The sequence below is a fragment of the Excalfactoria chinensis genome, chromosome 8, assembly GCF_039878825.1.
Source record: "Excalfactoria chinensis isolate bCotChi1 chromosome 8, bCotChi1.hap2, whole genome shotgun sequence".
Classification (NCBI taxonomy): domain Eukaryota; kingdom Metazoa; phylum Chordata; class Aves; order Galliformes; family Phasianidae; genus Excalfactoria; species Excalfactoria chinensis.
Window position 1 is genome coordinate 10,593,758 of NC_092832.1, and position 13,874 is coordinate 10,607,631.

The 13,874-nt window shown below is 36.5% G+C and overlaps 1 protein-coding gene across 2 annotated transcripts in view; it reads left to right on the forward strand.

Moving 5' to 3' along the window:
* Positions 1 to 13,874, forward strand: part of BTBD8 (BTB domain containing 8) — a 33,013-nt gene that overhangs the window by 3,114 nt on the left and 16,025 nt on the right. The window contains exons 4-12 of one of the 2 annotated variants that reach the window (XM_072343748.1): positions 3,038 to 3,306; positions 4,094 to 4,211; positions 6,941 to 7,030; positions 7,956 to 8,036; positions 9,111 to 9,207; positions 10,136 to 10,224; positions 10,426 to 10,528; positions 12,247 to 12,429; positions 12,878 to 13,015. In XM_072343748.1, coding sequence (XP_072199849.1) covers positions 3,038 to 3,306; positions 4,094 to 4,211; positions 6,941 to 7,030; positions 7,956 to 8,036; positions 9,111 to 9,207; positions 10,136 to 10,224; positions 10,426 to 10,528; positions 12,247 to 12,429; positions 12,878 to 13,015 — 1,168 coding nt within the window. The remainder of the gene's footprint in view (positions 1 to 3,037; positions 3,307 to 4,093; positions 4,212 to 6,940; positions 7,031 to 7,955; positions 8,037 to 9,110; positions 9,208 to 10,135; positions 10,225 to 10,425; positions 10,529 to 12,246; positions 12,430 to 12,877; positions 13,016 to 13,874) is intronic. The other variant, XM_072343750.1, reaches the window with a different exon arrangement.

Below are 13,874 nucleotides of genomic sequence, written 5' to 3' on the forward strand. Positions count from 1 at the left end.
CACCCTATACATTAACTCATAAAAACACAACTAGAAACAGCCAATCATTGCAAGCATGCCCATGTCAGGAGATTACTGCTCAAGCAGGGTTCTGCAGTCTACCTCAAGAAGTGAGAAACTCGGCATCCCAGATGGACAGCAGTTTGTTGCAGGTAATTAGATCATTAATGTCTTACTCTCTGAGAGGTAAGCTGCTTTTTACCCTTTTTCCCACAAAGTGTTAGAAAGTATATGAAGTTTCATAGAATCCATACTAAATTTGACTAGTTCCTCCAGTAAAGGCGGACTGTCGTAATAAAAGATGTTAAGGGAATTTTGTTGCTTTGTATCATTAAGATGTGAAGAAAATTCTTTATTGGACGGCCCCATCCAGCCTGGTCTCAAACTCCTCCAAGAATGTTTCAAACATTAATCTGCTGTATTGGAGCAGTATTAGTAATATTAAGGTTTAGACATCTGCAGAAGATATTTGAGGCAAATCTAGTTACTGCTTGAAGTTCTAGTATGTGCCATAAAAATTTCCTATTGAAAACAACACACAGTTCTGTACAAGCTGTAAATAAAAGAAAAACATAATTTATTTAGTCTGTCTGTTGATTGTATTATCCCTCATAACACCAAGTACCCTGTTTTGGCATCTATACTTGTCCCTCTTTATAAAGTTAACATTACATTAAACTGATGATGTGCTGCCAAAAAATAGACCTAGCCCTTTTCATACAGGTCAGACTCTTGTGCTTCATTCTGCCTGTGATATTTACGATGGCAAGTTTTCTGATGGATTTTAGCATCAATGTCTGTTCTGTGTTGCCAACTGAACCCTGGGGTGGAAAAAGAAATCAAAATAGAAAAATGACCATCTCTCCTGGCATTAATGACTTGTTCAAGCCTGTTTTGTAATCTTTTTACTGATACTCTACAAGTCTGGGCATGTGTATAACATATCTACAACATGTACCAGATCTTGTCTGTTTAAACACTAAGCACTTAAAAACTCAAAAGCACCTATCTGGTGACGTTTACATATGTAAGTAATGTAAGTATGCATGTGTGTATGCCTACTCGTAGATCTATTTATGTATCTGTATATATATACATATGTATAAACATGTACATAGGTATATGTGTATATAAAGATCGCTTGGTTTAAGGAGAGAGAGGCTGGTAGCTGTTGTTTCCAGAAGGGCCTTTCAGTGAAGAACTCTCTCAGAGAAAGCAGAACCTGTTGTAGGGAGGATTTAAAAGGCTGCTACCTAAGTAGCTGAGAATGTGGTTTTAGATTTGGTTAATATTAAATCCAGCGTTCTTTCACGCAGGTTTACAGCTGCTTTGGGACAGTAAAAGTGGCTGTCCTAATAGGTTTCAGTAAAGTTTGGTGTTCCAGTGACTTTAGGCATTCTTGGAAATAACAAAAATGAGTTCTGCATAATTCTTAACGTGGATTGTTTGTTCTAAATCAAATCCTTTCCCACCTTTTTGCTTAATTGTTAATTAATTCTTTCCATGGCTGTTAGTGGTTTGGATCCTGTCACTTTGGGATTTTTGTCATTCTTGTGGACAGTAGCTGTGGTTTGTAGTAAGGAGACATGCTTCCTAACACAAAGGACAAAATAAGTGGATCACAGAGTCACTTTTCAGATCTAGAAACCACTTGTTTGGTTCTGGCTTAACAGTATGTCTGTTTACTTGGTTTATTTGTAGACTTCCTAGTTGTAGAAGCTGGTGCCATTTTTATTGCCTTAAGATTACTGGTAATAGAACCATATTCCTGAGGTTTCTCATGTAAATTATCTCAAAATAGTGTAAGGATTCCCTGTTTCCTAGTTTAGCAGATTGCCTATGGATGTGTTTTTCAGTTACTGGCAAAAAAGAAAGCAAGAATATTAAAACAATTATTGTTATGACAAAGCAATATATCTCTTAGAACCAGTTCTCCCTCAAAATCAAGTTGTATTGTCTTTACGTGCTGAATATGCAATGGCAACAGAACAGTGAGTACGTAAATTTGTGTTGAAACCTTAACTCAACATGTTGAGAGTTAAGAATGAAGACTCAAGTCTTCTGAACACGGGAAGGTGATTTCTTCATATCTTTTCTCTGCCCCTTTAACAGCATAGTGTTGGAGCAGCATATTCAAATTACCATTTTCACTGCATTAACAATAAATCCTTTTTGCCATGGAGTGAGTGACTAAATGCAGATCTGCAAGTATCTATCCATGGAATCCTAGGCAACTGTAGATCTTCTGTTAAACTTTTTTAACTTCATCTATCTGGTATGAAACCACAGATAAAACATCTTATCTGTTCACAGGGTCTATTTAAGGCTCTATTAAGTTGCTGAAGAGCAGCATCTTTCTTTAAGTATGACAGCTCTGCAGTCACAGACTGCAGGCTTTGTTAGCCTTTCCAGATCTGGAGCCAAAAATAAGTTGGTGAAACAGATGGGAAAGCGGGAAGCTGGAATTACTGCATGAGGAAAATGAGAACTTTAAACTAATCTTAACTGAAAGCCTTCATGCTTTCAAGAATTCCTTTTGAAAGTATTTTTTCTCTCTAAAGCTTCCCATACTTCATCATTTGGGTTCTTGATGTTAGAAGGTCTTTCTGTTTTTATTTTTACTTTTCATTTAACTTAGAAGATAATGTCTTTTCTTGGTTGTGCTAAGATTTATAAGCCTCTGATCTATCGTTGCTAATACACTTTGCTTCTGCTTTTGCCAGCACATGATGGTATATGAGCTACAAAGAGTAGGAAAAAATGCCTTTGTTCCTTGTAACTTGACAGCACATTTTTTAAGTAATGTTATTTTGGTTCATTTTTTGGGGGGGAAGCATTAAAGAAATGCATTTGCTTACAGAGTTTTAAAAAGTTTTCCTATTAATTGCAGTACAGTCCAGCCTTTTTTTTGTTCCTGTTCATGAACTTTGTTAGATAAAATAATGTCATTTTAGTTTAGGGTTTTTTTGTTTGTTTGGTTTTTTTTGGTTGGTATATTAAAAAAATCACATGCATGAAATTCAGTATCACCTTTTAGGCTTGTATATTCATCTGATAAAAGTCTTCAAGAATCTGAGGAACTGGATATGATGAAAAAAGTTCTGGAGCCCAAATTAACCCAAGAAAACAACACTGCTGCTCTTCAGAGCACTCCAACAGATGTAAGTTGTCTTGGAGATGACAAAAGCACAGCAGCTGATCAGAATGCTCTAAGTAGAGATGTTCAGAAAGAAACTGCTTGTTCACATAGCAGTGAAGGGGAAATTCCTGAGCTCATTGATGCAGAAAGTAACAAAGCAATGGCAGGTAGGTTTGCTACTATATTTTTCTTGTTTTTGTTGTGGGGTTTTTCCTTTTAATCTATTATCCCAAGGTTTATGCATATCCTGCAGGAACAGTTCCCTACCAGTCTGTGGTGGAAATCTGAAAGGATGTGCTAAGCACTGGTTGTGCACATCATCGCTGTGTCCTGCTTTTTCTCTGTAGCGCAGCAAACTTCAGTCCTGTGCACAGAACATCTCTTTTCCCCCTCTTCCCCCACTTATATGTATATATACATATATATATATTTTCATAATCATACTATTTTAATGCCCTTATTTTATGAGAGCTTTGGAATCTTTCAGAGCCTTCCCTACTGCAGTTGTGACTGCATCCACGCTGGAGGTGGTTGCTGCTGCAGCTGTGTCAGTAGAGTAGGGTCAAGCAACAAATCACAGACAGGAGCTAGTAGCACTATATAACCCTGAAATTCTTCAAACTGCTTTTATTGAGTACTGAGGAACCAGATCTTTGTTGGAGAAATTAACTGGCTACATGACCTCGCAAAAGAGTAACTGTAGTGCTCGTCTTGCATGGGTACCTAATGAGAAGCGCTGGTCATTTTCCAGTTCCTCTGCTCATGATGCCAAGTAAAACACATGTCCCACTGCTGGCTATGAAAAACCTTTCAAGGAGAATTCTACCTTGAGCACACAGTGTTAGAATCTGACATGGTGAAAAGTTTTTTCTATGAAATATTTCAACTTGTATCCTGAAAATACTCTGCTGTATGCTAGGCAGTGTGAAAATGGCTACTTCTTCCCACCTGCAGATAATTCCAAGCTAGAAACGGCATCTGCATTAGGAGATGACTTATTGAGGCTCTACAAGAAACGTTGCTGTCCAGATATCAATATTTGCATAGAAGGCAAAGATTTTCAAGCTCACAGGTATATAAATGATAAGTTTCTTCTAAGTTTATCATTGTAAACTACATCCTCATGTATAAATACTGTGCAAGTTTTCTTTGCTGACCTTTCAAAACTAACCTGTGTTTTCTCTGTAAGAGAAGAAAAATCTATTAATAAACTATTCAGCCATTGCCACTGAATAAAATTACCAAGCGGATTTAAAAAAAAAAAAAAGTTATTTCTTTTTTTTACTCTTCAGAGTCTGTGCATACAGAGTTTGATTTCATGTTGATTATGTCAGTCATGCCTATGTACAGACTGCTAATCTGCCTTCAGGAAGTCAGCAGCCATTACTGGATCAAAAGTCGAAGGTCATTTAAGAACTCTGGCCCACCTGACTTCTGTAGGTTGGAAAAGTACAATAAAGGGGCAGTACTGTTCTTATCTTGTGCATTTGATCAGTCTGTTTGCATGTAATGTTTGCATCTGGAGTAGGAAATTGGAAAGCCTGTATTTTGTTTGCTCTATGTACAAGTAAATAACAGGGAGATGCTCAAAAACCTCCACTGTATTTTGTCAACACCAAACTGTTGTACTGTGTTTTATTAATGACACTGGAAATATTTTTACAGAAGATGTGTCATATTAGTGGTGGTGGGTTGTTTGCTTGTTTCAGGTTTTCTATTTGGTTTGTTTTTTATAACAGAATTAGGATATACGTTAGATTTCCAAAATGCGCTGTGGTTAGGTGTGTTTTTTAGTTCTGGTCTGTGCCATAAGAAGGTATGCTTTCAGAGTGGGAAATGAGTACTGCAAAATTAAACTGTACAGAAGTATTTCATCATCCAAGATTCTTTAAGTTAGACCATTTACTGCCTGAAGCAATGGATCTAGTCTAGCCAGCATAAAAAAATACGGCAGTAAATCATAGAAGAAAGCAAGGAAACAGGCACAATAGTTGCTTGTTTTAACAGCACATCATATGAACAGCAGGAATAAATACGGGAGAGCTACATTGTGTACAATCGGGATGAAAGGACCACTATGATTTAAATTGATTTTTTTTGTTGTTTGTTTGTAAATTCTAAGACTGAAGACAGTTGAATCATCTCAGTACTCCTTACTTTCTAACAATATCTGATGAACTTTGATTAGACTTTAAACCAGAGCAGCACTCTGAGAGTGTTGACAAGCTATATCTCACTGATGCTGTTGTATTATTAGAACTCGGTGCAGCAACACAGTGTGATCAGTAATGAACTTGTGGCACAAACCACAACAGAAAAATAGATAAATTTATGTCAGGTTCTTATGGTATATTGATATCATTCATAAGCTATGCTTTTATCTATGCTGTATGTCTAGGTAGTGGGTACTTGTCAATAGTCTGCTGATGACTAAAATTTAGCTGAAGTAGAATGACAAAATTAGACATAGTGCATTTCATCTTTATGACGCTGTGAAGTGTCTTGCAAAAACAAGACAGCATGCTCAGAGCTATGATATAATACCCACTTAGGTGTGGACATATTAAACTGCAACGTAAAACATCCTGTAAAAGCTTAATTATTGTTATTGCTCAGTAAATCACTGGAGGAATGTCCAAGAAGTTTCTAATTTTAAACACCAAGGCTCCCAAAAAGGAAGAAGAGAGAGTTATGAGCAACTGCAGAATATCTGGCTAGAAAAGAAAGCATGAAGAGCATTTTTCTTACTAATTCCTATGCAAAAATGAAAGTGCTATGAAACCTTTTAAGAGCCAAACAAATATTTGTTTTTAAAAAAAAAAAGTCTTCTCATGCCAGACATAACACTTGGTTTTTCTGCCACAGGAAATAAATGACAAGTAGGAGTTTCCTAAATAATAGGAATCTTAGTAGGTGTCAGAAAAAAAAAATATACGTATGAGAATATCATCTGCCAATGCCATAGTCCAGATAACATGCATAATGGCTAATGCTATAACTGGTATAAATCTGGAAGGCTAAAATCATAAAGCAGTTCTCATCTACTAACTTCTCTTGCTTTCTACTCTTTCCCTTCCACCACGAGAGGCTCCTGTTGCAAATATTTCCTCATCTGTTCTCTGAATAGTGATATGGGGAGAAATACTGCTGGCCTGGGCTTTCTTTATTACCTTTGAAGTAGTAGTAGTAAATTGGATGAGCCCTTTTATAGCCAGTTATGCCTTTTGAATATGCAATATGAGATAGTAAGTCTAAACAGAATGGATAACTCTTCACAAGTAGTGCTGGAAACACACAGCATATTGTTGGATTATGTTGTTATTAAGTTCTGGTGCTTTTACTTCTGGGATGTGCTAGTAAGTGGCCAGACAATTTTGAATAAAAAAATCTTGAATTTTTCATTTAAATAGAGACATGTAGTAGTATAAAGGGAATTTGAAGAGGTTCAGGATATAACTATTTGGCCAAAATGATGGTGTATAAATGAGTTAATTTAGTTTATTTGGCCAATAACACAGAAGAAATAAATGTGCAGCTTTGTATTACATAAAAGGAAAATATTTGTGACAATAGATTTCCTCTGTGTGGATGTCAGTCATAGTAGAAGAAAGCTGTAGCAGAGAAATGTGGAGTGCTTTTGTTCTTTAGTATATTTTAAAATTCTAAATATACTGAGGGATAAGGCATGCAGTATACAGATGATACCTTAATACATAAAGGGCAAAGATTAAAATCAGTGTTATCAAAGAGTCTCACAGTAAATATTTGTATCTGTGAAATAATGCTTACTTTTTCTCTCAGGGCCATTTTATGTGCCAGATCTAGTTACTTTGCTGCTATGCTGAGTGGAAGTTGGGCTGAAAGCTCCCAAGAGCACATCACTCTTCAAGGGTAAGTGTTGTCTTTGCAAGCCATGTGAGAGCAAAGGTATGTAATTTAAAATCATTGCAAATATATAGCAAGTGTGGTGTGCACTGAAAGTTAATCTACTGTGATGTTTTTGTTCAACCTGGTACATTTCCTGTCTACTGTTTTGACTTAAGTGTATGTATATTACACAACTTCTTGTGTAAAAGCTGAAAATAACTGAGCTGTCATTGCAGGACAAATACTTCACGCTTCGTACCTACAAACTGAGAGCTGCCACATCAGTTCTGTTTAGTAACGGAAAAATCAATTGCAACAGTTTTTACAAACTTAGAGGTTCTGAAAATTGCACACACCGCTCTGTGAACAACTTCCAGATTTCCTAATCTGAATCCAGCCGTAAAGACTTTGTCTGAATATTTTGAAATTCAACATTCCTGCCTCATGTTGTAATAAGTCTACTGGAACTATTTTTATTGCAGGAAAAGCTTAAACATATTTGTAAAAGTAGTTAGTTTAAAATATTATAAAACAATGGTTAGATACATGCCTACTTAAAAATTGACTTGTTACCACTAGCAGAGGACTTAGAGAAGATTTGTTTAAAAATCCTTTCTGCATATTAACAGTGTAAATATCCTCAATATTTAGATAATTGTCAGATCTTACTTGTAGACAGTCTGCTTATGACTAATTTAAAATACTACTGAATATGAGTTCAACCAAAATATAGTCCATAGAAATACACTGCGGTGATCTGCAAAATATATGTAATATTATCAGGCCATTCCTGGTCATTCCATTACCTTCCATTCACAGAATGGCTGGATGATGTGTCACCCTGTTGACAAACTTTCTTTTTTATGTGAAGAAATGTGGTAGTTCTATCTACACTTGTTTTCCATCTCTATTTCTGTTTGGGCTTATTTTTCTTTCTTTCTCTTTGCAGCTTAAGCCATATAGAAATGAGTGTCATCTTGCATTTTATATATGGAGCTGTTCTGGACTTCCCAGATGAAGTTGATGTTGGGTATATGTCAACCTTTATTATTTGTGACTGTATTATGTGCTTGTTCCCTATTTTGTCAGTTAGGAGTCTAAAGGAAAATTCCTCTTGTAGAATAAATACAAAGATGTAAACATCTTGTGAATAAGACAAAGATGTCAATTGTAATGATTATTACACCTAAACATATTTGAGGAAATTCCAAAAATAAAGCTGTTGAAGAAATATTGTTTATTCAGCAGCTACTTGAAAAGGTGGACCAGATGTTTTTGTAACATTACCTAAAGACAGTGGAAAAACAGAAGGCTGTTTTATAGCAGAACAATGTATATTTGCTTGTACGCTCCTTTTAGCTTTCAGAACAGTACCTACAACATGGTAACACATAATAGCAAATATTTGGAATGTATTTTGAAACAATCATTTGATGTAAAGGCTTTGTAGTCTTAAATACCAATAGAACTGTTGGTTGTGGCTTTTTTCTGGTATAGTTCTTAAACCCAGTTTCATGTTGCTGTTACATGAGAATCCTGTATTAGGGAAATAAATTCTGAAATATATGAATTAGTTTCTGAAACAATTTGTGTTTTAGCTTTGGAGCTCTGCCACTAAATAGTAAAATAAAATACCAAAAAAAAAGCCTTAAATTTTGCAGTGTTTGAAATTCTCAGTCAAAACTCATCTATCTAAAACAAAAACAGAATTGTTCATAACATGCGTTGTAATCTCAAAATTTAGATAATTAATTGATTACTGAAAATAAAGTGAAGGTGTTGATTATTAATATGAAACTATTAACTGTTTGGTCACTAAGCTTTTTACTATTTGGAAGGGACACAGTTTTCAAACACTGTGTAATCACTAACATTTTATTTAGTGGTTGGGAAAATTACAAACTGCCAGAACTCCACTGGCACGGGTCTCTTTCACTTGTTACACTTAAGGTAGAGAAGCTGAGTCTTACGAACTGTTTCTCTGCCAGGATCTGAAAAATTCTGACTGAGCAAAGAGGCAAAATTAGTGTGTAAATTGTCTTGTAAGCAGAATGCATATATCCCAATGATTGTTTGATTCCTACTGTTTTTACTTTCTCTTTAGTCGCATGTTGGGCATTGCAGATATGTATGGGCTAGATGGATTGAAAGAAGTAGCTATCTACATTTTGAAGAGAGATTACTGCAATTTTTTCCAAAAGGTATGCCAGTTCTCGTGCTACAGTGTGAACCATTGTATAGGTGGCTAGTATACAGATATTAGAGAAAATGATAGTAAATGTACAGAGGTTATAAGCAAAAGGGAAACTCACCAATGGTGACTCCTTAGCTGAGGAAGCTGAGGCAGTCCTCACTGAAGAGCAATCTCCAAGAGATGCTGCCCCAGTGAGGGTCAGCCCTTAAATGAGGTCTCAGAGGAGGTGGAGTCGAGCTTCACCCCTTCTGGGAGCACAGCTACATCACTCTCACCTGTGCTCCCGCAGCTAACCCCACACTTGCCTCAGCTGATTAATCAGAGGTTCAGGCTGTGATTACCAATGTCCCATACAACCATAAAGCCTAAAGAAAGAATTTTGATCCCATTACTTACAGATCATATTGATGAGATACTTAACAGCCGTGTGGCTCATGTTTTGGCTGAAGTCAGCAGAACCTGTTCCTATGCGTGAATCTGTTAAATTCAGTGGGATTTCTATTTATAGAAACTTGTAAACCACAGACAATAACAAGCACTATTCTACTCCACAGACTAGATACATTAAATTACATGGAATAAAATGTAAAACATTCCATTGTATGTGTAATTGTTCTTAACAGGAGTAGGAATACGTAAACACTACATACTCACATATTGGATTTCATGGACATATAGTTAAAATATATTCCTGTTCAATAAAAGTAGTTTAAAAAAAGAAAAACTGCTTAGAGTCAAGCATTTTCATGCATTAGGCTCATTAAACTGAGTGCTACTTTATTAACCTGTGTGGGAACAGACGACTTCCCTGTTCTGCATTAAGGAAAGCAAACTTAAATATCATAGTAACTAACACTAGTTCCATAGACTTTGTAGCTCTGTACAGTTTTTCTAAGTTAGAAACTATAATAACTCTGATAATGTTTTAACCTCAGCCTATTCCTGGAAAACAGCAACCCGTACTAGAATGTATGGCTATCGCTCATTCACTGGGAGTGGAACACCTATATGCTGCCTGCATGAAGTAAGTTAAAATATAGTAAATCATGGTTTATGGGTTTGTTTGCTTGTTTCTCTTCTTTCTATTGAAACCATTTTAGTTCAAGAGATGGGGTTTATTTTGACTTATATAAACCCTTTTCCTCACAATGCTTTAGTGGAATCACTTGCACTAGAGCACTTACTGTCATGCTTACCTAAAAAAAGACACTTTTTTTTTCAACAGATGGGTAGGAAAACATTTTGCAAAATGCTTGTCAGAAAGAAGTTTTGCCAGTCTACCTACTGAACTGCAAAACAACTGTCTTGTTATGTTGATTAAGTCTTTGGTAAGTAGTGTATAGAGTGTTTTATATAAAAATAATACTACTTTTTAGAGCGTACTTAGCTTTACAAGTTAATTTAAGAGAAAAAATTCAGTAGTATTTTAGACCAGTAGTGCAATTATACAGAGTAGAAGTTACCATTAAAACAGCAGTGTAAGAAACAGGTTTTAATCTGCAGATGTAGTTGCTGTTTCACTGAACACAATCTAGAGAAAATCACATGCCCCCAGCATAATAATAAGAAAGAAGTCTCTGAAACGCAGCTGTGACATCAGCACAACACAGTCTATTTAGAAGCTGAGCAACAGCATATTGCTGTATCAAAGATTATGCTAGGTGACGGTGTGCACTGTCTGTGATTGCCTTCTCCTCTTTGCCTACATTCTACTTTGGAAAGGGTAAACTGGTACTGCTGTTGCCAGACATGACTGTATATATATAACTAATGTGAACTAGCATACATAGAGTTTAACCTAGGTAGCTCAGGTAACAGTCACAGCATGATTTTGTTTCTTGTACATACTAGACAGCTGAGTATGTGAAATCTCCAGAATGCTTGTATATCTCACGCTGAAGACTTTTCATGTCAGTGGACTGTTGTTGTCCAAGGTAACTAGCTTAGGTTTGGCTACCCATGCTGCCAAACACACACTCTAATTCAAGAGATGTACTGTCAGATAATTCTGGCCAAGAACTGCCCCACAATGAAAGGGCTGTGAAGGCTTCCCAGGACCTTTTTGGATGACTTAGTGAGAGAAAACTTACCTCTTCAAGGGCTGAGGTCAGTAGGTCAACTATAAGCGGTGGCTGCTGCTGCATATTCAGGTGAAAGCCTGAAAAACAAGAGATTTCAAAGCTATGGGGCTGTACTAGAAGAAGACTGTGATTGTCCACAGCTATAATCAGCAGTCATTCTTCCAGCATGCTTTAATTTTAAACAGAATGAAAATAGTACCTATAGCTTTTAAGAAAGTACATGTGTTCTGCCACTGTATCAAATCAGTACACTCAGTTCTTCCTGGAATATATAGGTGGCTCTGTGGTATGTCATACAATGTATAAGTATCTTAGAAGGTCTGAGTATAGCTTTCTGGATTGTAGATCAGTGAGTTGTGATCTGCACCCTTCTCTGAACTAGCTTTAGTGTATTGTGTAAGCTTATTGTGTGACAATAACAGGACAGCATGAAAGTAAACCCACACCACTTCGGGTCTTTATTCCCTTCTGTGCCTATTACAATAAATGAAGATGCTGTGGATGCAGTTTGTGCTGAAATATGAGATTTCTCTTTAACTATCAGCTTTTGCACAACAGTCATAGCCTGTGGTACTGGGTACCACGCCAGCTGTGTACCCGGCCACTCCAGAAGATTTTGGAGTCTGGACTAAAGTGCATTTTGGATCCTGTTTACATCTTTCAGTGACCTAAAAAAAACAACCGATCTATTCAGTAATTCAGATAGGATTTTGTTCTGTAGTGCATGATGACGCTCCGTTCCTGCCTAACATCAGGAGGCAAAACAAAGCAAGCAACAGATTTTTTTTCTCTCCTTTAGTTTCAGAGGTAGCTCTCATGTTCAGAACTATCAAAGTCCAAATTTAATTTCAAAAAGGAAATGAACACGTCAGTGGATCCTTGTACAGCATTCAGTAACTGAACAGAAGTTCTTTTACAAGCAGCAATTCTTTGGGCAGCAGGCTAATTTTTGCTTTTATTTTAAGAACCACAAGAATGCTGCTTCAGTTCTGATGGAAAGTGACCGGCTGATCAATAGTCTTCCCCAAGTGAAGTGGACCGAGAGAGCTGTGGCCGTGGCATCCAGGCTACAAGAAGAATGTTTAACTTTCATTGTGGCAAACTTTCTGCATGTAGTACAAAGTGAAGGCTTCCATACTCTGTTGCAGGTAAAAGTGCCCTCGAGTTGCTCTGGTTACAAATAAATTGAATTACATCACACTAGTTCAGGCTACTAAATAATCAGAATAGATTCAACTTTTGCTTCAACATACAATTATATGGAGGGAAAAAAACAAAAAACAAAAAACAGGCAATGCCAAGTTTGTGTTGTTGTTTAGTATTAACCCATATTAAAGGTTACTGCCTTTTTTGAGTATGTGCTTCAGTTAAAATAAATGTTCACAGAAGAATTCAGTGGGACAATCTCTGTGTAGCATAGAGATAAGTATGCACACAAGCTTCCCTGGCTTCAGACCCCCAGAATGACAGCTTGCACTTACAGGAATAACTATTAGCAGCACACTAAAACTTCCACTGATTTTTTTTGTTGTTGCGAGAAGTAGATGCAAAGTACATTCTTCTGTTTTAAATGTCTGCCTTCTGTTGTTTCCTCAGGCACAGGCAATGAGCAGCAAACCTGACCTCCTAGAACTAATTTTTAATGCAATTGAAAAAAATGTAAATAATGAAAATAGCTGCTTTCTTCTTATAGCTGTGGATACGTTGTTGGACTCTGCAGACGTGAAGGAGTTGGTAGGTTTTGCAACACGTAGTGTTTGTAGGACAAAGTACTCAAGTGTTTACAGCCCAGAGTTCCAATTGCATGATGTAGTTTGAGTTCAGGTGGCGCAGTCCTGCAGTTGGGCAGAAAAGCATCTGCATAAATGCAAAGACCTGCTGGTCATCTGCCTAAAATATTGGCATTTATTTAGTGGACGTTAACACATTCTTCTTTTAAGGAGAAATACTATATATGGCAATAACAATGTGTATTACTGAGAATGTAAGTCCCATAGGCACTATTGCTCTGCTGATCTTTACTGTTGCCTTAAATTTGTCATGAGGAAAATCTTACCAAAATGTTGCATTACGTGAAACTTACAGAGTAAGGGACCATCATTTGACTACGCATCTTTTTCCTCTTTTTCCTCTCTTTTTGTACAAGTCACAGCTATGGATTTTTTTTTTTTTAAGACTTCTGAAGCAAGGGCTGCCTGTCAATCAAGTGTGTGGTTTTGGGACCTGGGGGAGGTGTCATTCTCTGTCTAACATGTCATGTATATTCCCACAATCTAAATAACGAATAAAGATATTTAAACTGATTGGCTGGGGATAATTCATGAATAATATGACATACTGATTAAAATCCAGAATGATGCTACAAGCAAAGAATAAAAAATAAATGCAAAATGAATTACTGCAATCTGGTGCTATTGTAGATCTTGGTAAAAGCAATGAAAATTTAATCAGATACATTATTTTTCCCTGGAGTATTTGACCTTGTTGTGACACAGCTGACAGTAAAGAGCTATTAAGGGGTTCATTAGAAAAAAAAATAGGAAAAGGAAGAAGGAAAAAAAAAAACAGTAACATAGTGTTTTCTAGTGCTTTA